Genomic DNA, 22,682 nt, shown 5'->3' with positions numbered 1-22,682 from the left:
TAAAGTCAAGGAGCTTACTTGACAGAGTGGTCTGAGAATCAAGGCGCACCCCCATCTCTCTCTTTGGAAAACAATCTGTGGTGATGTTTTAGAAAGGTCAGAAGGATAATGCTTTTCAATTAAGAGGTTTCATTGTTACTGGTGTCATGGCCCTTTCATATGAATCTCTTTGTGCCCTACAGATTGTCCTTCATTATAGGAGGACACTTATACATATAACTTGGTTATATGCCAGAAGTGGTGGGTATAAAACTAGTTCTGGGAGTTCCATTTGACAGTAAACTAAGGGGTTTCACTCCGTTCAGGAGTGCCCCAGTTCAGACAACAAGCCACCAGAAGCAGCAGCTTCTTCCCTACTGACTTGGCTCCACCTCCTCCATCTCCTGGTCAGTCTCTTGTCTTCGAAATCTAGCTCAGGCTGGACTCTCATAGAGGACAGCATTTGCTGCCGCTGGATCGTCCCCAGTTCCAAGCATCCCCTCTGCCTCCTGCCATGGCTTTTGGAATAGTTATTTGGGATTCAGTAGTTAACACTTGAAATCTGGTTTTAGGATCAAGAACACTCAAGGTTGGGGCTGGGGGAAACCTTAGTACAGGGTCTGCTTGACAGCCAATCATGACAAAGCTAAGACTAGACCAAGTTTTCCTATGCTGATCCTGCGTTCCTGGTTGGATGCCGAGCCCACGTTCATTTCTTGCTTCCTTTTAGTCTATAAACTGCCTTCCTTCTCTGCCCTGAGCCTACTGTCCTCTCTGACGAGAGAGAGGGGATCTGGAGAGTGCTGCCCAGTATCTCTACTTCTTCTCTGGACCTTGGTGTTTGTTAGTTTATGGCTGGATTAAGGACCTCAGTGCCCGGAGGGGGTCTGACATCCCAGTTCTGACACAAGATTTCATCCAAGCTAAAAGCCATCTCAGACAGTTGTTTGTTTAGAAGTGAAAATAACTGGTTTAGATGATATTGCCCAAAGTCCCCCAGCTAAATGGTCACAGCAGGAGCCGACTTGGTGGCACTCTGCTGGGACCCTTTGATCACTGTTCAAGGACTTCTAGGCACTGGCAGAGGTGAGGCCATTTGAGAGGAAGCCTGGACTCTGCCTCCCTGTTTGGAGCAGCACAGCTGTCCCTGAAGTATGATATTCATTTCTGTATGGAAACCTGGCTGTTCATTTTGTGCATGGCTCTTGTCTGAAATACAGGGGCTGGCAGTAAACCTCTGGGTGCTGTGTAACCCATCTGGCATTTTTTAAAAGTTTGTTTGGTCGAGATCCCGCCCCTATCTGCCCAAGTCCGGCACTACTACTAGTGTCCAACCTAGCCCAACGGTGCAACCCCTATGGTGAGGCACCTACCTCTGCCACTAGTTTGGAAACTGGAGGCTGTTCAGTAGCTGGGCTGTGCCTGAATTCTCTGACTTCCTTCTGGATTTGCTCTGCGTTGGGGCCCTATATTCTGCCTGCTACTCTCTCACACCCCTGAGTGTCCACCAAACTCACCAAACTCAGCTTGGCCTATCTGGTGCCTGGGTCCTGGCATCCGCGAAGCACCAACTGGATGCCCACTGCTCACTCCAGCACTGGTTCTGGAGTTAAGGAGAAGATGAGGAGGGCCGTCGAAGGGGCACCTCCCCAGGGTCCGAGTCAGCAATCCTGGTCTTCGTGCTCCCATTGCTGCCCAGCACGGTCTGCCCAACTTTTTTGAACCACTGGACCCGTTGTTTGGAATTCGCAGCCTATGTGCCAAACGGAGAGCGCTCTCCCGAAACTGCTCTAAGTCTCGTTGGGGAGATTCCCCCAGGAAATTCAGGAGCTTCAGTCGAAGCACTTAGGGCTGTTCTAGGGAACAAAGGGTGAGGGCTTCTTGGGTGCCCCCTCAGCTACCCATTGCGTTTGCATACGGCAACCATTGCCCCCTGGAGGGGAGCCTGGCATTGCAGCAGATCCTGTGTCTGGAGCCTATTGGGACTGGCCTCTCCCGGGCAGGGGACTCTAGCAAGCGGCTGGCAGAGAGGACCTGTTTGCTGGCTACTTTGGAGGTGAGATGGGATAGAGTTTAGAGATGGAAAAGCGTGAAAGAAGAGGTTGCATTCCTCTCCCTGGTCCAGAAAAGATCCAGGTCTCGAGTGGAAAATAAAGAGTAAACACAAACAACCTCAAAAAAGAAGCCAAGAAACACGAAGCCAAAAGAAGCAAGCACAACACTGTTACAAAACTGTCTGGTTTTGTAACAATTTCCCCGCTGCCGGCCAATGAGCAGCATGGGGGTGGAGTCACGTGGTGACGTTTTATATAACACTTTGCTGAGACAAGACAGTTATTAGGCGGCGCGGGCAGCCGGCATGAAGCTCCGGGAGGCGAGGTAGAGCCGGGCGCACTGCGATCCCGCGTTCACGGCAGCGCAGCTCGCTTCCGTCCGCCGCTTCTTCTGCTAGTTTCCTGTTCCTAGACGCCTCTACTCCACGCACGCACCGGCAACCTCCGCAGGTCCCTCTCTCTACGGATTCATTTCAGACCGCGCAAATGTTGAGCTTGCCCGCCGAGCTCGGTAGCAACAACTTAGAACTGGCGGAGCCGGAAGAGCGGGCGGCATCAGTGGCCCGAGGAGACTCCATGGCCCACCCAGAGGCATCTCCCGAGGGCTCTGAACCTCCCCCGATGCAAGAGCTGGAGCAAACACCGACACCGGGGACCTCGACGCCGGCAGAGTGCAAAGTCCTGCTCAAACAAGCGGACGCCTTGGCATCCAAAGGGCGCCTTCGGGAAGCCTTCGAGGTATACAAGCAGCTCTCGGAGAGGCAGCAGCTAGTGGCCGAGCAGCTGGAGCAGCTGGTGCGCTGCTTGGCTCAGAGCTTCCCGCAAAAGGAGCCCGGGGCGCCAGCTCTCTTCGACCAGACCTGCAGCTCGAGCTGCTGCGCAGCGGCCGTGGAAAAGGCAAGGGCGGCCGCGGCCGTGGTCCCCGAGGTATGGGATGGCTTTAAGTGCCGGAAGTGTCACGGATTTCTCTCGGACCCCGTGTCCTTGTGGTGCGGCCACACCTTTTGTAAACTGTGTTTGGAACGTGGGCGGGCCGCCGATCGGCGGTGCGCGCTCTGCGGGGTCAAGCTCTCGTCTGTTATGGTGATCGGTGGAAGGGGACTCGGGTTGCGGCTGGCTGCGCAGCCGGCGCCCCTGAAACTGCGAGTCAACGTGGTACTCAGCGGCCTTCTGGGCAAGTTGTTCCCGGGCCCGGCACGGGCGTCGCAACTCCGGCACGAGGGCAACCGGCTGTACCGCGAGCGCCAGGTGGAGGCGGCTCTGCTCAAATACAACGAGGCAGTTCGGCTGGGTGAGTCCTCCGCGCCGCCACGGGGCCACGAGGGCTTGGTCACGACACGAGGGGGCGGGAGAATGAACCCGGCTGCGAGATGGGGGATGGACCAGGGCAGAGTTGGGCGCGCGCGCGGCGAGCCGAGGTGGGGGAAGGGAGAGAATCGCCCGTGGCCCACGAGGAGGAGGCGGGACCTTTCTAGGAGTTTGTCTTCCCTACTTTAGCTTTCTTTGGCTGTTCCTTTGTCTCTCTAGTGCTATTGCTCTTTTAGTTGTTGTTCGTTTCCGTATCTCCTGTTTGCTTTTGTGCTTCTATGCCTCCCGGCCCCAGTTTCTCTCTGTTTCGTCCCATTCCTCTCTTTTTGCGCGTTTCTTCTCATCTTTGTCACTTTTTTCTGCCTTGCTCGGTGTCACCGTCCCTATTTCTCTATCTTTCCTGGACACTTCAGCGCTCCTTCTTACACCTGCCGCTACCTTCCCTGCCAGGAGAGGAACTTGGCACTATTTCTCAAACTCCCGCGCGGTCCTCCCGGCTTTTGCCAGCCAGAGGTGGCCCGCCGGCGCCCGAGTCCGCGGCTCCCGTCTCTGGGAGTTGTCCCTTCCGGGGCCGCGGCTCCCCGTGGGGTGGGTCCGGCCTGGAATTAGGTCAGGAGAGCACTGGTTGCATAAGGACCTCGAGCTGCCCGGGCCGGCGGCCCCTCCTCCGCGCTGGCGGGCGGGCGGGCAGGCGGGGATTGTGTAACGCTGAGGTAACCGAAGTGGGCCACGCTCGCCTCGGAAACCATCCCGCGAGCGTGTGCGGGGGGCAGAAGGGGGGCTCGCTCCCCGCTGCCCTGTGACTCATTGTCACCGCTTCCTATCACACGATCCTTGGCTGAAATAGATGCACTTGTTCCACCCCCTCTACCCGCCGCTTTCAGACAGCCTGTGCCCTGACATAGAACCCTTCGACCCCTCTAACCCAACGGGCGGCAGGACCAGGCAACTTCTTGGAATTCCCAAGCAAACAAGGGACTGTCTACAAAGGGGGCATACCTCTGTCTATGTTCTCCAAAAGTTGCCTGTAGAGGAAGGGTGGGCTTTGTAACTTCAAGGGCAACCCGGGCAGCCCCACATCTCTCCTGGAGTGGACCACGGGAGTTCTCCCGGGGACCTGTTTGCTCCACCAGCCTCCTCCTACTCAGACCTAGGAAGTGACTTGGAACCACAAGCTGGTGCCAGCCCCTCTGCAGGCAGGCTGGGCGCGGTGTCCTGCATGCTGGGGAGGAGGCAGTGGGGCTAAGCAGACAGGGCTGTGGGATCCTAGGGCCCCCTAGACCATCTCTGATAGATGGAGGAAGGATGGGATGGAGCCTCCACATGTTGAATCCCGCTCAAGCTAGCAACAGGTAGTGTTGGCAGGAGCAAAACCAGGACTGACGGACCCCATGATTGAGGGACTCACAAAACACATCCTGTGTGTGTCTGTACAAATCAGGTTTTGAGCTGCCGATGTGCTGTTCAGAAAAGTGTCAGAGAAGACTGCAAACTCTATGCACCCAGGTCATCTCTGAGAATACTCCTGAGGGACGGACGGGGTAGAGGTAGACATCAAAGACCCGAACTTGAGGAAGAATGCAGCAATGTGAATGAAACAGGCTCTGGCCACTTACTGATGGAATTGCAAGGGTGGCTCTGGTTCTTTCATTCATTCCCCCAAAGGCTGGCCAGGAAAGCCCTTTCTCAGGGTCCTCTTCTATCACCACCATCACCACTTTCCCTGGGAGCATCTTTCCTACACTCTTCAGAGCAGTCAGGGACAATAAATGGCAATAGTACCGTAACCCTGCTAAGAGGAAATGGGACCTCTTCAACCGACGGTATGAAATAGATCCTGGAAATGGCTAGTGTCTTATTATTCGAAATGCTGGGCCCACACTCAGAGAAAGGAACTTCCCTTCACCCAGGTCTCAAAAGATTAACCAGCCGTGTGACTTCTAGGCCTTTCACGTCATCTCCTTGGCCTTGTTTTTCCTATCTAAAGAATGGGTGGGTTGGAGACCTGGCCTGGCCTGAGCTCTAGTGATTTGGGGATGGTGAGGGTGAGACTCCTAAAAGCCTTGTCAAGGTGCTTTTTCATTCTGCCATCAATGGGAGGATGGACCTGGTAAATGCATATCTGTTTCCTCCAGGAAAGCTTCATATGTCCTGGCCATATGGTGCTTAATGCCACAGGTAATCCCCGTCTAGAATACTAACGCGGACTTGTCTTGTTAGAGGTCTGGCTGCCTCTCTTCCCTGGCTTCATTCTCATTTGATACTGGCTCACGCGGAAGCCAGGCTGCTGGACTCTAGCAGCCTGCATCTTTCATCTGGCAGAAAAGCACCAGGGTTTCCTTTAGGGAAAAGTTTCTAATGTATCATGGACACCACACCACCTAGCGCCAGCTTGCAAAAGGAGGACAACATTACTCCTTTGCACGGAGAAGCTAGGGTGTAAAAGTCAGGCCGATATTAGGACTGGAAATTACATTTAAGCCTTTGGGTCCAGTGGAAAGAGCTTAGGATCCATCCTCATACAGGACTTATCATATGCTTGTGCTGGGGGCCATTAATGAGGGCTTTTTTTCTCATTTCGGCAGCTCCAAATGACCATTTGCTTTATAGCAATCGGTCTCAAATTTATTTCACCTTGGAGTCTCATGAGGATGCACTGCATGATGCAGAAATAGCATGTAACCTTCGGCCAATGGGTTTTAAGGTGAGTGTGGGACAGGAGGGATGGGAAAGGGGCTGTCTGCAGCCAGGGATGGGCAAGAAGGCTGGCCCTCTGGGCCAGGAGATATTAGAGCCTGGGCAGTGCAGGGCATCCATTGGTAAAGGAAAGTATAAGTCTGCAAGGAATCTTAGTAAGTCCACCTTCAATTGGTGACTTTAAGGATAGCCTTGTCTTCATTTTTTTCCAAGTATGGAATCAGTAGCCACACAGCCTGACTTCGTGTCTCAGCTCCACAACTTTTCTTAACTGTACAGTCTTAGGAAAATCACTTAATTTCTCTGTGTCTAATGTGCTCATTTATAACATGCTTATATTCAAGGCAACTACTAAAAGGGGTTGTCGTGGGGATTATACAAGATCATGTAGAGAAGATGCTCGGAACGATGCATGTAACATTGTATAAGTGTTTGCTGTCACCGCCACCATCATCATCACTCATAATTTTTTAGGGAAAATAGGGAGAGGAATCTGAGAAAGATATTGCTGTCCTGCTCCTTAAGAATGTCTCCTGATAGCCAGGCTTCTTGGGAGCTTAAACAGCTTTCTTTAAAATGATCGTCAAATTCATACAATAGTTGTGCCATTTTGAATCATTAATACAGTCATTTGATATGTCACCATGTATACCACCCCCCAAAAAAATCTATGTCACAAAGGGGAGCTGAGAAGAAAGACAAGGTAGACTTCAAGACAGGGGATACCTGAATACAAAGTACTACTTCCTGCATCTTTGCCTGGCCTCAGGACCAAGCTCTTCCACATGCCTATATTTTGTTTAGAAGATTAGACCTGGGTCTGGGGCTCAATGTTTGCAGAGTGTGGCCATGGGGAAATGGCTGTACTCTCTGACACTCACCTGTTCTTATTTGCTATGTGATGCCAGTGCTACGGGCCATGATCGTTTTGCAGGTCTGTGTAAGAATCAAAGGTGAGAACAGCAAATTCTGCAAGCTACAAACTTTACAGGATATTGGTTTAAGGAGATCTGTACACAGCCTGAGGGTGGGAAAAGCAGTATTTCCAAGACCAGGGCCACTGTGCCTATCTGAAGGTCACAGGAACAGGTATCCTCTGAATGCAGAATGTTTCTCTGACCTTGGATTAGGCACCACCTTCAATAATCTCCAGATATCCTCCCAGTGGGTCTAATTAAACATACTCTCTCCAGCACTTTACATGCAAAATCACACTGAATAGGATAAATACTACAAAATCGTTTACATCAGTTTAGTTCAGATGTTGCTGCCTCATGAATTTTGTTGTTGAACCTATGAAAACATCGGATCATTGAAAGTTTTACAGACCTAGGAACTTCAGAGAAGGCCTTGTGAAGATGGGTGTGGTGGCATGCACCTATAATCCAAGCAGGATCAGGAGTTTGAGGCCAGCCTGCAGTATGACAGCGAGCCTGTAATAGCAGAGTGAATCTCACTGGTCTTTCACAAGAGAGTTTTTGTGGATGGTAATGGATCATTGTGTTCTCTTTCCCAAGGAAGACATTTACAGCTTAATACAAGTCACCAGTGCCTTAAGTTGCCATGGGGACTGGCTGTCTAACATGAAAGCCAGGGAGCTGCCTTAGGGTAAGGGGGGCTCCTCCTGCAGCCTTTTCTACCGGAAAACGAAATCGAGATACCACGATGGGAAGAGGCCTGTGAAACATGTTGTAGACATATTGAGAAAAGGGCTTTCTACAGTGAAGGAAGAACTGGTATAAGTACTTGGCAGGGGTTTCGTTTCCCCACAGCTGGGAGGAAGAGGAAGGGAAAACTCAGAGGACTCGGTTGTCTTGGGGATTGAAAGGGTCGAATGCTCTGATTTTTGTATTTCCCACTATTTCTGGGTGAAATGCCTTAAGTCCAGTAGACAGCCCAATTTCATCCATCCCTCCAGGGCTCTGTGTCATTCAGTGCATCTTGCCGGCAGTACAGCTGTCAGGATGAGCTGGCCACCCTGAGAAAGTGGGCAGTGTGAGTTGCTACTGGGTTGGTTACTAGTCATCCAGAGGCCTCTGCAGGTTCCCAGCACTGAAGCTGCTCTGCAATGACCTGCTAGCCTTTCTCCAAAAGGGCACTTTTGGCAGGAGCAAGAAGGGAGTGTGGCAGCCAAGATTAGGGTCCAGAAAGAATTGAGGGCATGGATAGAGGTCCCCAAGAGGTTTGTAGCTGTGGCCACTGCTCAAGAAAGTAGATTCTAGCCAGGTCCTGACACCATACAGCTACACGTTAGAAGGCAGAGGGATGCCTGACAAGGGATATTCATACTAGGCACTAAGAGGGGGCAGCCCCTTTACTCTGTTTTTTTTTCTTTCTTTCTTGCCCTTCTCAGGATTGCTGCTCAGGTCCTTATGCAGAATTTAGTCCGGAGCACTTGGGTTTAAATCCTGAGGCCATGAAACATCCTTATATCTATAAAGTGTGCAGCAACAAAGGAAAAGACAGCTACGTTTCAAGAAACAAAAGCAGTGGCTCAGTGACTGGTCTTCTGGAAGGCGGTCTGCCTTTGAGAGTGAAGAGAGCTCTGGAAGTTCTCAGACCACACTTTCAGTTTGAGATTGCTGCTAGAGAGGCCATGGTCTTTCTCTCAGGTCTCTGTAAAAGTGATAGGCTCACGGGAGCCACCACTGTCTTACAGACCAGTTCAAAGAGAGGCACATCATCTCTGGATGAACATCAAAACTGAGCTATTATAGTCTGAAGTTAAATGGAGGCTCTGACATGTTTGTGATGCTCAGTTGTGGGGTGAGAGGAGGTAGTAAGCCTAGGAGCTAAGAATCTTGGCTTTGTATATAGGCAGTCTCAGGTTTAAACTTGAACTTTACAGCTTTCTGACTGTTGTACTTTGATTAAGTTATTTCTCGGGATCCCCCTTTCATTGCCTTTAAAATGGGATTCAGAATAGTTTTCCATTGTTACAGGTACGAAAATCCAAATCTTTTGACAACACTCCACCCAGATAGGGACTACTCAGTAAGCACACAGCAATCGCTGTTGATAGTAGCTACATTAAGATGGTTATTAAGATGTGATTGACTGCTAACGTTTTCTTCCAGGCCCACTTCAGAAAAGCACAAGCTTTAGCCACCCTAGGCAAGGTGGAGGAAGCACTCAGAGAATTTCTCTACTGTGTATCCCTTGATGGAAAGAACAAGAGAGCCAGAACTGAAGCTCAGAGGGTGAGTTGACTAACTCAGGGACAGCTGCCTAGTGGACCCCAGCCACCTTGTTTTCCTAGGGAGAAGGATGAAGATGCGACCCTCCTCAGTATCTGTGATCCTGAGTGGGTGGTTCTGTGGGTTTAAGGGTCATGAGAGAGATGCCAACTGATTGCCCAGAAGCACTGCCACTCTGGTATGTACTATCAAATTGGCAGGTCCTACTGTTTTTGTAGGAGTCAGTGATGAATGCTTTGCCTTGGAGTCAGTGGGATAGAAACCACACTGAACCAAGTAAGCTAACCTGGGGGGTGAAGGGTCACTGAGGATAGTCTGCTTGTCAATGAGAGATCAGGAGCCAGGGGGTGGGGACTGCTTGCAGCTGTATGCCTTTGCTTTGCCTGACTCACACGTCTCACCAGTCACACATGGAGGTCAGCTCCGGGGAAAGGACACTGATGATCTCCACATTGCCTGCCACATACAGAACTCAAAACTTCACCTCCTCTGCTAGCAAACTCAAACCAGTATCTCAGAAATTCAAGGCAGAGTCCATTATGAAACAATCCGATTAGTCCTGCCAGTTCTTGGGCCCAGGAGATTGTGGCGGTAAAAGAAATACCATGAAAAATACCAAGATCTTTGCTGAATGGTCAAGCATCCTCATTTGATGGACTTTGTCATTTATCCTAATACATTCTTCTGGTGTCTGGAATTGAGATGCTGACATTCAGTGGTTGTATTTGGTTTCCTGTTCCTATACACCATTCAACACCAGGCCACAAGCCCTCCTATCCATTTATAATGGTTTGACAGGGAAAGGGCGGAAGAAAGTGAGCAAGAGACAGAACTGGTTTCAGAAGAGTCTAGAACGGAATATTTTAGCAAAACTGATAAAGTTGGCAGAGGCTAGACTCTGGATTTTCTGACTCTGGCATAGAATTCCCTGTCTAGAAAAAAAAATTGGCCTGGTTTGTGTATGTGGATAAGGTTTAATTGAAAGGGGCATGGCTCAGGTAGAATTATTTAGCAATCTATGGGCCTTTCCTAAAACTTAAGTGTAGTCTGTTCATGGTATAACATGACCTGAGCATTGCCTATGTAAGCCACTTGGTTGGTACTCTCTGTAGAAGGTTACATTTCATGCCCATAGCCTTGCTGTTATTTTTCACCATGTTACAGATGAGACAAATAGACGAGGACTCTAAGGCTCAGTGACTTTCTTTTGTTCATTCCTCAGGTGGCCCAAAAGGTTCTGATATCATCAGTTGAACTAACTTCTCTCTTCAGTTTGCTTTTAAGGATGGCCTGTTGTCATTTCGATACCTGCCCGATGAAAGACAAGGCATTGTGGGAAACTCTAGAGACACAAGAAGGCCTAAGTTCCTCGTGGAACTTGTAATATTTTGTTGGTGAATATGACTGCCAGGCAATATAAGTGAATGTATGCTTAAATTAATGGTTATAAAATTCTGAAATTAATGTAAAAATTTGGAGGCAATTTTCTACTGAGAGTCATGGAACTATAACAGCCATTTAAATACAGTGAGTGGCTTCAACTGTGTGTTCACTGGATTATTCCAGTTTTGGGGCTAAACATTTGCAAATGGTCCAGATGCGCTAGACATTGATAAGCCTCCTTAGAACCCACAGCCCTATGCTTGATTTTAAACTACAGAGTCTTAACCCAGTTGGGTTATTATATCATTATTTCAGAAATTATATCAGAATTGACTTTCATTCATGTGGAACGATTATTCTCACTGAAAGCTGACCCTAACTTGTGTTTTCCAGAACCATTGAGAAGCTCTGTTCAGAGATCTTAGGTAGTAATGCTAAGAAGGGCATGGTTGTATTATTCCTGCCTTGTTTCTTTTGATTCTGACTCCTGGCCTACCTTTTCCTCACACTACCTTCTGTCTTTTCAACTTTTTACCTGGGACCTATATGGCCCCCTTCAGGGAGACTGTCTCAGAAGTGGATATACCCTTTTGGGTCCCTGAGTAGGGTTTCTGTGAGCCAACATTGATTCCTAGGGATGAGTTAGCTCTGAGAGATTACATTTATGACCCTGGGCATTGTGTGCCTCTCCACCTTTGTCAGCTTATGCCTGGAAAGTAGGGGTTTCAACAGTGGAGGGAAACAGAAACATCTCTCTGAGGAGTTGAGGCACCTGAGTGCTAGATTTTATCCTTGCATGTAGAAACACCTTCCTCATTTCCATACGGGTGATGTGGATTTATTAGGCATTTATCTCTGGCTGGAGAGAAAGACTTATTTCGTGACAGATTTCAGTGCTGAGTGAGAGGAAATAATTTAAGGTTCAGTACTGTGGTCTGCGGAGAACGTGAAAGGACGGGTGCCATCAGAGAGATGTGAGGACTGAGGCGATGCAGCTCTGGAGCTGAACTTTAAAGGCTGTGCAGGGAAAGCGCTGATGCAGAAAGGAGCATCACAAAGAAACTGCGAAGGACAGGCAAGAGAACAAACCAAACTTTGTGTTTAGTTTTTTTTCAAGTTCTCTTGATGTAGTAATGCTCCCGACTATGTAGACTGAACTACAGTGTCAGGCATTCTCTAGTGGGTCTCCAAACATGTCAGGGTTGACTAGGTGAGAAACATTTGAGTGCGTTTGAGAAGCCCATTGACATGCCCTCTCTTTTGCCTTTTGCTCTCTCTCTCTCTCTCTCTCTCTCTCTCTCTCTCTCTCTCTCTCTCTCTCACACACACACACACACACACACACACACACACACACATGCACACACACGCACAGGTAGATAGATAGATATAGATAGATGCATACATACTTACATACAGCCCTTGACCCCTGATTGGCCCAGGGGAGAACTGAAGCAAGAATGTGAACAACTAATGGCACAGCCTACACTCAAATGGATACCTTTGCCTCCTAAACCCTTTCCTTCTACTCCCTTCTCCCTCATCGGTATATCCGATTGGAGGCGAACCTGACACTTTATACAGAGATGACCAGGAAGAGGAAGAGGCTGAAAGGAGAGAGGAAGTCTGAGCTCTGCTTTCCTAACATTTAATTGCTCAGGTCATAGAGGTGCCAGCTCTGAAGGGATTAAAAAAATCCAGGTGTGATGATGGGGGACTCAAAACAGATAGACGGAGAAAAACAGCAACAAGGAACCCAGTGTAGATTTGTGGACTTCTCACGAAGCTGCTGCGGGCTTGACTCTGTATTCTTCAGCTAAGGTGTCCTAGTTTGCTTTGCTATTGCTGTGGTAAACTCCATGACCCAAAGGAGCCTAGGAAAGAGAGGGTTTTCTTTCTTTACACATTCTGGGTTACAGTCTGTCACTGAGGAAAGTCAGGGCAGGAACTCACGGCAGAAACTCGGAGGTAGGAACTCATGCAGAAGCCGTGGAGGAATCTGCTTACTGGCTTGTGTCTCAGGGTCACATGCAGCTACCTTTCTCATACATACTGGGAGCACCTGCCCAGGGGTGGCACTCCCCACAGTGTGCTTGTCCTCTTATATTAACCATTAAACAAGAAAATACCCACACAAACTTGCCTACAGGCCAATCTGATGTAGGCATTTTCTCAATTTAATCACCCCCTTTCCAGGATGATCTAGTTTTTATCAACTTGACAAAACAAAAACCCAAAAAACAAAAAAACAAAAAAAACCTCTAACCAGTACAGGTATCTCTTCTGACTTAACTCCTATGTTTCCTGTGATTCAGACAGATTTTCAAACTCCATTGCAGGTACTTCTGCAAAATGGTGGCACCATAGAGGTGGCTCTTAACCTTGGTTAAGTAACAAAGGCATCTGTCTTGCCTTCTCTGGGTCATATTTCAGACCTTGGGAGACTGGAGCTGGACCCAGGAACCAACATTTTCATAAATTCCTAGATGACTCTTTGGATAAAAATACATGTATTTTACTTTTTAATATGTGTATGTGTTTGAATCTGTGTGTCTTTGCACATGAGTACTGACACCTCTGGGTGTCAGAGGTGTCAGCCATCCCTGGAGCTGGACTTACAGGTGATCGTGAGCCACGTTACATGTGTGCTGGGAATCGGACTCGGATCTTCATACAAAAACAGTATGTGCTCTTAATGACTAAGTGATTTTTCTATCCCTGTCCCCCGCTCCTAGATGATTCTGATGTGTTTTGTTGCAACAACCTCTCCTTAAGTGTGTCTAGGGACACTGCTCCAAGGCTTCCTCAATGGAGTTTTGCCTTGCAAGCTGTGCTCTCTGGTCCCCCACCCCTCCCCCTTCACCTTAGTCTAGCACCTGTAGAAACTTGAGTAGTGAAGTCCTTCTGTTTTATGTCACAGCTTCTCTTTAGTTTCTTTTCACCATCAGTCCCGGGGGAGTCTCAGGAACATTCTCCCGATATCCTGAAGCTGTTGGCACCTCACCCTAGATTAAAGGAACACGTAGAGTCAATGGCTACTGAAGGCACCAGCCATAATCTACCAAAGTTGTCACAGGTAAAACTCACCTCACCCAGTTCGCTCATGATGCTTCGTTTGGCTCTTTTGTGTGCACACAAGAAGTGAGCCCTACCTCCCCTACTTTGGTTCCTGAGGGAAAAAGAAAGATGAAGTCGATAATGGCTGTGTCCTTTGCTTAAAGCTACAACTGGGAATTTCAGGCATGGTCCAAAAGTTTATTTATTGGTTAATTTAATTTGTAGTCTTGGTCAGATCTGGAAATAGAAAGAATTGATAGAAGTATAAAGAAATTGGCCCACTTCCCTTGGAACCCCGTAATTGGGGTGTGCTTATTAGTTTCAGCTTTGGGGCACATTCAAGCTGATGATGGCCTTTGAGCACCAGTGAGAGCTTTGTGCAAGGGTGACTCCATTTGGGGAGCAAATGGAGGGAATTTATTGTTCTTGCACTATGCCTTCCACATAAGTAGGCTTCTCATGCACATGTCTAGCAAAGTAGAGGTGCGAGAGTTGACTTGAGAGTGAAGACAAGTATTTGTAGTTTTCTTTGAAAACCAGGGGACAAAACGCAGAGGGTTTCTAGCACAGGGTAAGTGGGCAGAAGTTGGAGCTCAAAAGGACCAGACTTTAAGCAAGGTTTAACAATGAATTGCTGGGCACCTTTGGGAAGCAGTTTCTTCTCCATTTGTGCCTGAAGTTCCTCACTTGTATGTAAGCCCTGAATGTTCACGTCTTCCCAGTTTTTGTCCCTGCTCTAGAGAAGAAATAAAATGCAAGGCAACTGGTTTTTCTTGGTAAAGGCAGAACGTGGAATATCTCCGGAAATCAGAGAGCCCCCAGTGGTCATTAGTAGATAACTAAGGCAGCTAACGCTAAGACCCAGGGTCTGCAGTGGGGCATATTCTACTTGCCCCTTAGTCTGAAATGAAGGAAACAGAGCTTCTGGCTTTCCAATGTGAGCAGACTGGGGGAGCAGCAAGTGTATGTCCACCCAAATGCTGTTTTGCAAGGCCTTGGGGTCTTATGTGGACAGTGCTTTGGGCTCATGGAAAGTCAAGACTGTAGTGTTATTTAATTTAGCCCTTGAAAACCCCTGAACATTCAGGGATGTAGGATGAGAAAAAGGCACGTCCTCTCCTTCCCTCTACACCACTTCGTTTCTTCCCGCCTGTGTCCACTAGAATTACTGGCAAGGGTAGAGGAGAAACAAGGAAGGTGAGCCTTTTGCTGTCAAATATTGATTTAGATTGCAGAAGAGAGCTTCTCCAGAGCACTGTGCATAAACACATCTTTGGAATTACTTCTAGTTGCTTCCCAATACCCTCCTAGAGGACAAAATTCTCTAAAAGGCTAGAGACCAGTTATTATGCCAAACTATTATGTCTCTTTTTCAGACTTTTCACCCAAAATTGAGGAAAAGGAATGGATTGTTCCCTGCTTCTTTAATAAAACTAGCATACAACTCTGGAGCATGGGCTGCTTTGGAAGGCCTGTACGGAGCTGGCCCCAAAGCCTTTCCTAAAGTCCCTTGCAGAATGGCTATGAATGACAGCGACTGTGAGAGGAAGCATCCAGTAACAGGATACCCTCACAGAATGCTTTGCTTTCCTTACAGACCACTGGGGAGTGGTTTGGATAGGAGGGAAGAGTGGTGCCTTCCCTTACAGTCCCCCTTCTCCCCTGCCCAGGGAGCTTCTCCTCCCATGTGCCTATTACCCGTGCCTAGGGAAGTCCCTAACTCTATTTAAGCAAGGGAAGTCTTTGACATAGATTGGGTGTGAGCAGTAAGCCCCATGACTGGCCCTCCATTGAGTTATGTATCCCCTGAGTGCTCAGGAGTGAAGAGCAGGATTATGTTGCTTCCTTTTTGGCCCCTCAGGGGACAATATTGGAGAACGATATTGGTCTCTAGTCGATTCTGATATCCGGCTTTGCTTCATCTAGGAAAGTCCAGAGCTTCCACATTGTTCAAGTCAGGAAGCAGCACCTCGGGGAGACAGCAGCAGCCTGAAGAACTCAGCTCAAGGAAAAGTGGATAGTCAAGAGGACAGTGGGAAGGATCAGAAAGAAAAGGAGCACGATGCTGCCTCCATCAGGACCGGCAAATGCAAGGAAAAGAAAAGGAACCGTTGCCAAAATAATGAAAACCAAGAAGACCCGGATGTGCCTAATAAAGTCTCCAAACAAGGTACTAATTCCACCCAGGGAGAAAGTAGCTTAATGTAGATGACTGGGCTCACTGACATATGTAGTTACCCTCTGTTTTGGAGGGGGGGGGCGTCCTCTGGCTCTGAGTTTGTGACCTAGCTCTTGCACTCACCATCTGTTAAATCCCAGGGGTTGCTGTGAGGTTTCTCTGAGTGTGCAGGGTAGCTACCACACAGGAAAGTGCCAGATGATAATTAGCATCCATAGTCAAGACAATCCCGGGCCGGGGGTGGGTGGGGGGGATGGAGGGGTTAGGCACCCCATCAAGTAACACCATCCCATGCTTCCCATCATGTCACTTTCTTCCAGGCCAACCATTTCCTGCCCTCATTCCTGTTCTGGGAATGTAGGATAGGAAAGGTGTGGTCATGTCTCACTTAGTTGTGTTCTGAGAAGCAGGCTCCCTATCTTTCCAAGATTAAGTGGCTCACTCCATGGAGTTGCCAGTGCTGCTAATAAATTTGAATGCTCCCCGGGAGCTCTAGCCTTGGCCTTCTGTCTATGGAGACTGCTCAAACATCCCCTGGAAGCCTACTTTAGGGAATGCCATTGGCAATTGCTTAGGCAGCCACCAAATTAAAACTCTGGGAGAAGTTTGAAAACTTTTTTTTCCCACTCAGAAGTACTTGTCTGTAAAACCAAATTGATCCAGCTCTGACTTGCTGTTTTCTAAATCACAGATCATCCTGCTGATAATGTGGCCAAACCAGATCTCAGTATTCCGTTTGCATCCTTTGATGCGTCTGACCTTGAATGCTCACTGTGTATGAGGTATGGGCCATCACTTACTGCCTGCTAGTTCCTTCTCTTTGGTGTCTGGGCCTTTCCCTCTAGTAACTATTGAGTTAGTTAGTATGTAAAATCATGGCACAGATGAGATGGAAATCACATTGTCACAAGACCGCTGGTGTCCCCAGCTTACAAATGGTGTTCTTTACATCCTTAAATCATGATTTCAAAAGATCTGGGGAGTGACAAAGCAAAAAAGGTCAAAAACTGAGGGGCCACAAGTGGAACATGTTTATTTGGTCCTCATTAGATCTGATGTTGTTAAGTATGACTGTACAGAAACAGGGCATACACTTTCCAGCTGGCCATGGTCCCATTACCTTATCCCAGCCTGTCTCACATTATTGCTCGAGCCTTCGAGGTATTTGAACTTGTGACCCTGAATCTAAACTACTGCATTAAGGACTCAAGGCTCAAGGGTTAATATCAATGCCATAAGCATTTTCTTTGGAAATCAAATAGAAGCCTACATTGGTGTGTGTTTTATGCGGTCTAAAGAACAGTACATATGATTCTTGGTCAAGCATTTTCCTTCCAACTAGTTTGTTATCTATACTTCCTCAGGTCTCTAAAGAGCAGATTGTCCATATGACACACTTCAGGGACAAAGAGAAAGATTCTATGATTGTGGTCTGGTGACCACCTTGAAATGTAATAGTTTATTTCATTTCGTAGCTGAGAGAAAGGGCTCTGAAGCCACTGTTGGGACCCTAGCTCTTCCCACCTACAGACTCTGTCTAGAGAAAATGACATTTTCTGCCACTCTTTTCTTTAGTAAAGTAGAAAATAGGGAATGAACTCCAGAGTTGTGATGACTGATTAAGAAAACTATTTAATGCCTAAGAGTAGTATCTGGAATACAGGAAGTACTCAAAAAAATTAACTTTTTTCTTCTTATCCAGAGGTCTTTCATGTTAGATCCATAGACCTCTGAGGAAGCTCTTTGTGTATATTCAAATAGATCCATGAATTCACTGAAGTAATAAGCAAAAGTGTGTGTGTGTGTGTGTGTGTGTGTGTGTGCATATTTCTAAGAGAAAGCATATAGCATTCATTAGATTCTCAAATATGGTGAATTTCTCCAAAAGTATTAAGAAGGAACTGAGACACTTGAACTAATGTTTGCCTGTCCCTTGCGAGCTTATTCCTCTCCTATTGGTCATGTGAATTTATATTCTGAATGACTTTTTTAATCATCTGATTAAGGATAAGGTAACTATTAAGTGAAACATAGACTTTTCTTAGAGAAAATATACTTGGGTCTAGCGGAGTGGCTCAGTGGCAGAGCACTTGGCTACCATTCATGAGGTTCTGGATTTAGTAATCAGTATCACAACAATAATAGTCAAATAATAATACACAAAAAAAATCTGTAGTAGCAAGATTTGTTCGTAAGCATAGACAGGTCTCAGCCAGTCATCAAACTAAGCTGCAAACACACTGTCAGGAGTCCGTTTAGGTGGTGTAGACAGGAGTGTGATGAATGTAGAAGTGGATCCTTTACACCACTTCATCCCGCCCCTCACAACAGAGCAGCAAGTGTCTCCAAGGTAGGAGACAGCAAAAAACCTGCTTTCAAGCCGAGAAGGGGCTCGGTAACCACCACATCAGTGGCTCTAAAGCCCACGATAGGCACTGTGAAGTAAATTTGATTTAGCTTCCTCAGAAAGAGCAGGTCTTTGTTCTGCTTAACCCTCCTTAACACTCCTGCCAAAACCCTGGCGACCCACAATCAAACATACAGATTCATCCTGTTTGTGTTTTCCCTGTGGAATAAAAATCCTGAGGTTGAAATTCTTTTGTTCGTCTTCCTTTTCTTTTCCTCTTTCATCTTCTTTGTCCCTAATCACTAGGGACTTTGTAGAAGAGTTAGGAATTTGGTTCAAGAAATAAACACACAGAGGATAAGCACCCCGTCTAGTTCACACCCCCTAAGCTTAAAAGCCACTGTGTCCCTCTTCCTGACCCCTTGTTCTGTCTTCGCCCAGAGTAGCTAGCTGTTATGTAGGCTACTAAATTATAGCTAGACTCTCGCTGTCTTGTGGTGTAAGAAACCTGGCTAGCCTAAAGGGCTTTTTGATTTGAAGCTCTTAACACTTCAGCGGTTGGGAAGAAACATGCCCCTTCCCTTCCAACATTCTTGGTCTGGAAGTTCCACATCAGATACCGACGGAATTTCTTTAGTGTGGATGCCCTTGCCTGTATTTTTTTCGGCTTCAAAAGTTCCTTTTCCCACTTGTATCCATTGGTATTTTTGTCACGATTATTGGTGGGTTTTGTTTTGGCCCTGGTGTGTCTTTGGAGGAGAGGCTTTGTATTTGGCTACTTTTCTTGTTGCTCTGACTAAATATTAGACCAGAAGCAATTTCAGGGAGGAAGTGTTTCTCCTGGCTTGCCTTTGGCAGGATGGTTCTCTCCTGGTGAGGCAGGCCTAACAGCAGGTGGGCAAAGTGTGGCTGGAAGATCCGGAGCCCTGCCTCTGGCTCACATTGAGTTCCCAATACACAGGAACCAGGCCTTGAGGAGTGTTAATGCTTAGCTCACTGGCTCCTTTTCAGTCAAGATCCCAGCCCATGCCATGCATGGCACTGCCCACAGTTAAGATGGGTCTTTCCACCTCAGACTAACCTAGACAGTCTCGCACAAGTGTCCCGGAGAATTCTCTCTTTGGTGAATCTAGATCTGTCAGGTTGGCAATGGGTATTAACTGTCACGGGTCTAAAATCACAGGTAATTTCAAGCTGCTCGGGTGTGAATTAGACATTTGTTCTACCTGTACAAGATTCTAGACTGAAATCTAAGCCCTGGTGAAGAAAAGTTAGACAAAGCATGAATTTATACATTTTGATTCGAGAGAGGAAATAGATTGGGTTGTAAGTTTCCCAGGGAAAGGGCAGAAAGTGTGACTGGAAGCCAGGGGTAACAGCCGGCACACATTGCAATCCCAGCACTTGGGGCATCCATGTAGGAAGGTTATTTTTTGACTACATAGTGACTTCAAGGCCATTCTTTGTTACAGGAGGCCCTATTTTTTTTTAAAGTAATTTAAAAGAGTAATTGGAGAGTACATAAATGAAACCCTTTTTCTGTCTTCAAGTCTCCACTGCTGAATTGGAAGGACTCCATTAAGGGAAGTCTGCTCCTAATGACCCCAACATCTCAGAACCCTGCCCTGCAATCATTAGAGGCATGAAATTCTCCTTGAGGTTTACCTGGCATGCATCGCTCTAGCCATTGGGGCTCATCTCTGGGCCTCTGTAAAGCAATACCTTCAGGATAATTCTGTATTTTGAGATATGAAATGAGACTGTTTGCTATCTGAACTAGTTCTCTGGTGGCACAGCGACACTGGCGATAAGCAAAAGGATCAGGTTTATATATAATCTTGTTATAGCTCCCTAAGTCACTGGGTATTAAGGTAGTTCCTTTTCCTTCTCTCTTTCCCTCCCGCTTCTTTTTCTCTCTTTGCTGTAACCTGATAGCAAAAGAACACAGTGCAACGCTGTCACTGGTAGGGAAAGATAGCTCTTTCCAGATAAGCCAGACATTTTATCTGGACTGACATCTAAGGGAAGGCATTTTTTTTTCTTACTATTGTTTACCACATCGCTCTGATAATGTGAAATGCTTTCTTGTGAGACAAGCCAGCCCTGCTCTGATTTAAAGCTGTCTCCCTGAAGTGTTTTCAAAATCCTTATCTTAAGTGGAAAAAGGACAGACGTCGCAGTATATACCTCTCTCTTCACAGGTAAGACGCTTTGTGTGTCTCTCTCTGGAGAGCAGAGGGAGAAGGGAGAGTGGCAGAAAGGGAAGAAGCAAAGTGTTTGTGGAAGTGCACTCGTGCGGGCAGATGTCAGCTGAATGGCTGGAATGCAGTTGAATATAAGGACTCATGTAGCCCTGGCTGTCTTGTAGACCGAAAGAGGAAGATTAGTTGTGAAGTCAGATTTGATTATACATCCCAAGCTTTCTGTCTACCAGCTAGCTGTGTAACCTTGGGCATGTTATCTCATCTGCTTGCATTTTAATTTCCTCAGTAGTAAAATAGTTTATCATAATTGCCACTTATTAATATATAAAGTTAATTTTAATGAAAAATAGTATTGTATACAGCCACAAATACAGCAGGATAAGTATATTTATGTCCTTAAAAGAGCAGTAGTCTCCATCATCAAGCTCTCAAGAAAAAAATAGTTTTGTATATTAGCAGTAGATAAAATTTATCAATCATCCTCATATGTATAATCAATAATATCTAAAAGTATTCAGATATGATGAGTCTGGTGGTATATGCCTATAATACCAATACTCAGAAGTTTGAAGCAGGTGAATTAGGAGTTACAGGCCAGCCTGAACTACAGAGTGAGAACCCGCCCCTGAGAAACAGCAAGGGTCAGGAATCTAGGGGAGGCAGCACATATTTCTAATCCCAGCGAGCAAGAAACTGAGGCAAGAGGCTTGCCAGTGCTCTTAGGCTAATTGGTGCTATAGAACAAGAACGGGTAGTGGTGGTGCACATCTTTCATCCCAGCACTGGGGAGGCAGAGGCAGGCAGACCCCTGTGAGTTCAAGGCCAGCCTGATCTACAAAGTGAGTTCAGGACAACCAGGGCTACATAGAGAAATCCTGTCTCAAAAATAAAAAAAAATGCAAACAAAGAAATAAACAAAAATGCCCAAACAAACAAAGATTTGGAGATGTTGTTTGGTAATAGAACACTCCCCTTACAAGTCCTTGGGTTTTTTACACACACACACACACACACACACACACACACACACACACACACACACACACACCCTAAAACAGTTAAATTCACAGAATTCGAGTATTCAAGAAATAATTGTTTCGGCAGTTGTGGTGGGTTTTTTTTCCTTTTTTTTTTTTGGTTTTTTGAGACAGGGTTTCTCTGCAGCTTTTTTAGAGCCTGTCCTGGAACTAGCTCTTGTAGACCAGGCTGGTCTCGAACTCACAGAGATCCGCCTGCCTCTGCCTCCCGAGTGCTGGGATTAAAGGCGTGCGCCACCACCACCCGGCAGTTGTGGTGGTTTGATCAACTCAGTGGTTCCTGAATCAGCCCTGAAATCATACTTCAGAAACCCATGTTGTATTGCAAAATATATATGCCCTGAAGAAAACATTGCAAAGACTCATGTAAGCACTTGGCGCAAGAAGAGTAAGACCTCAGCAGGACCACAGAAAGTGTCCATATGCCTTTTCTCGAAGGACCATACGTAACCACAACTCCTACGGTGGTTTCAGACATTTGTATGGTCTACAGCCGCTGGTCCTGTTTGGAGAGGCTTACTATGTGTGGTCTTGCTGGAGGAGGTGCATCCCTGGGGACAGGCACTGAGTTTTCAAAACCTACCATCCCCAGATCACCCTCTCTGTTGCCTGTTGGTGGTTCTAGGGATGAGCTATCCGGTTCCAGTTTCCAGCTCCAGCCACTTTGTCTGTCACCTGCTGTCCTGTCAGGACCCTAACCTCCTTGGAACCATAAGCCTCATATAAACTGTCTCGTCTATAGGTTGCCTTGGTCAGGGCATTCTCTCGCAGCAATATAAAAGTAACTACTGCAACCTCCAAGCTACTCTCTTGAGTTCTAGTTTGTTCCTTCTTATAATTTCGCCATGTGTATTTGCAGCTGTAAATGGTATAATCTGATTTGGCCTAAACTGTAAAACTTAGATTGAATTTTAGTGTATTTCTTCAGTCTGGTTGCTTCTTTTAAAGTCTGTATCAACAGGTAAGTGGTTTGTTCATTTTCATTAGCACATGGTATTTCATTGTGTGAGTGTACCACAGTCTCCTCATTCTATTCTAGATGGGTACTTAGCTGGGCTGGCTCTAGTTTGGAAATATCACGGATGGCCACTGTTTTTTTGTGTGCCAGTGGTTGCCGGTTTTCTACTAGGTTATTGGTTTTTCCCTACTGCTTTGGGTGTGTTTTTCTTACAAGTTCTAGGTATATTTTAGATACAACCTTTTTCTTACCTGGGCATGGCAAGCACTCTCCCCTACTAGG

General features: G+C 46.9%; 1 protein-coding gene across 2 annotated transcripts in view; it reads left to right on the top strand.

Moving 5' to 3' along the window:
- The first annotated feature begins 2,334 nt into the window (after positions 1-2,334).
- Positions 2,335-22,682, top strand: part of Lonrf3 (LON peptidase N-terminal domain and ring finger 3) — a 39,422-nt gene continuing 19,074 nt past the window's right edge. The window contains exons 1-6 of one of the 2 annotated variants that reach the window (XM_038316232.1): positions 2,335-3,324; positions 5,927-6,045; positions 9,116-9,238; positions 13,539-13,694; positions 15,602-15,845; positions 16,546-16,636. In XM_038316232.1, coding sequence (XP_038172160.1) covers positions 2,520-3,324; positions 5,927-6,045; positions 9,116-9,238; positions 13,539-13,694; positions 15,602-15,845; positions 16,546-16,636 — 1,538 coding nt within the window. In that variant the 5' untranslated portion in view covers positions 2,335-2,519. The remainder of the gene's footprint in view (positions 3,325-5,926; positions 6,046-9,115; positions 9,239-13,538; positions 13,695-15,601; positions 15,846-16,545; positions 16,637-22,682) is intronic. The other variant, XM_038316233.1, reaches the window with a different exon arrangement.

This window comes from Arvicola amphibius, chromosome X, assembly GCF_903992535.2.
Source record: "Arvicola amphibius chromosome X, mArvAmp1.2, whole genome shotgun sequence".
Lineage (NCBI taxonomy): Eukaryota > Metazoa > Chordata > Mammalia > Rodentia > Cricetidae > Arvicola > Arvicola amphibius.
The sequence above is the reverse complement of the archived record's forward strand: the minus strand, read 5'-3'. Positions and strand labels throughout refer to the sequence as shown.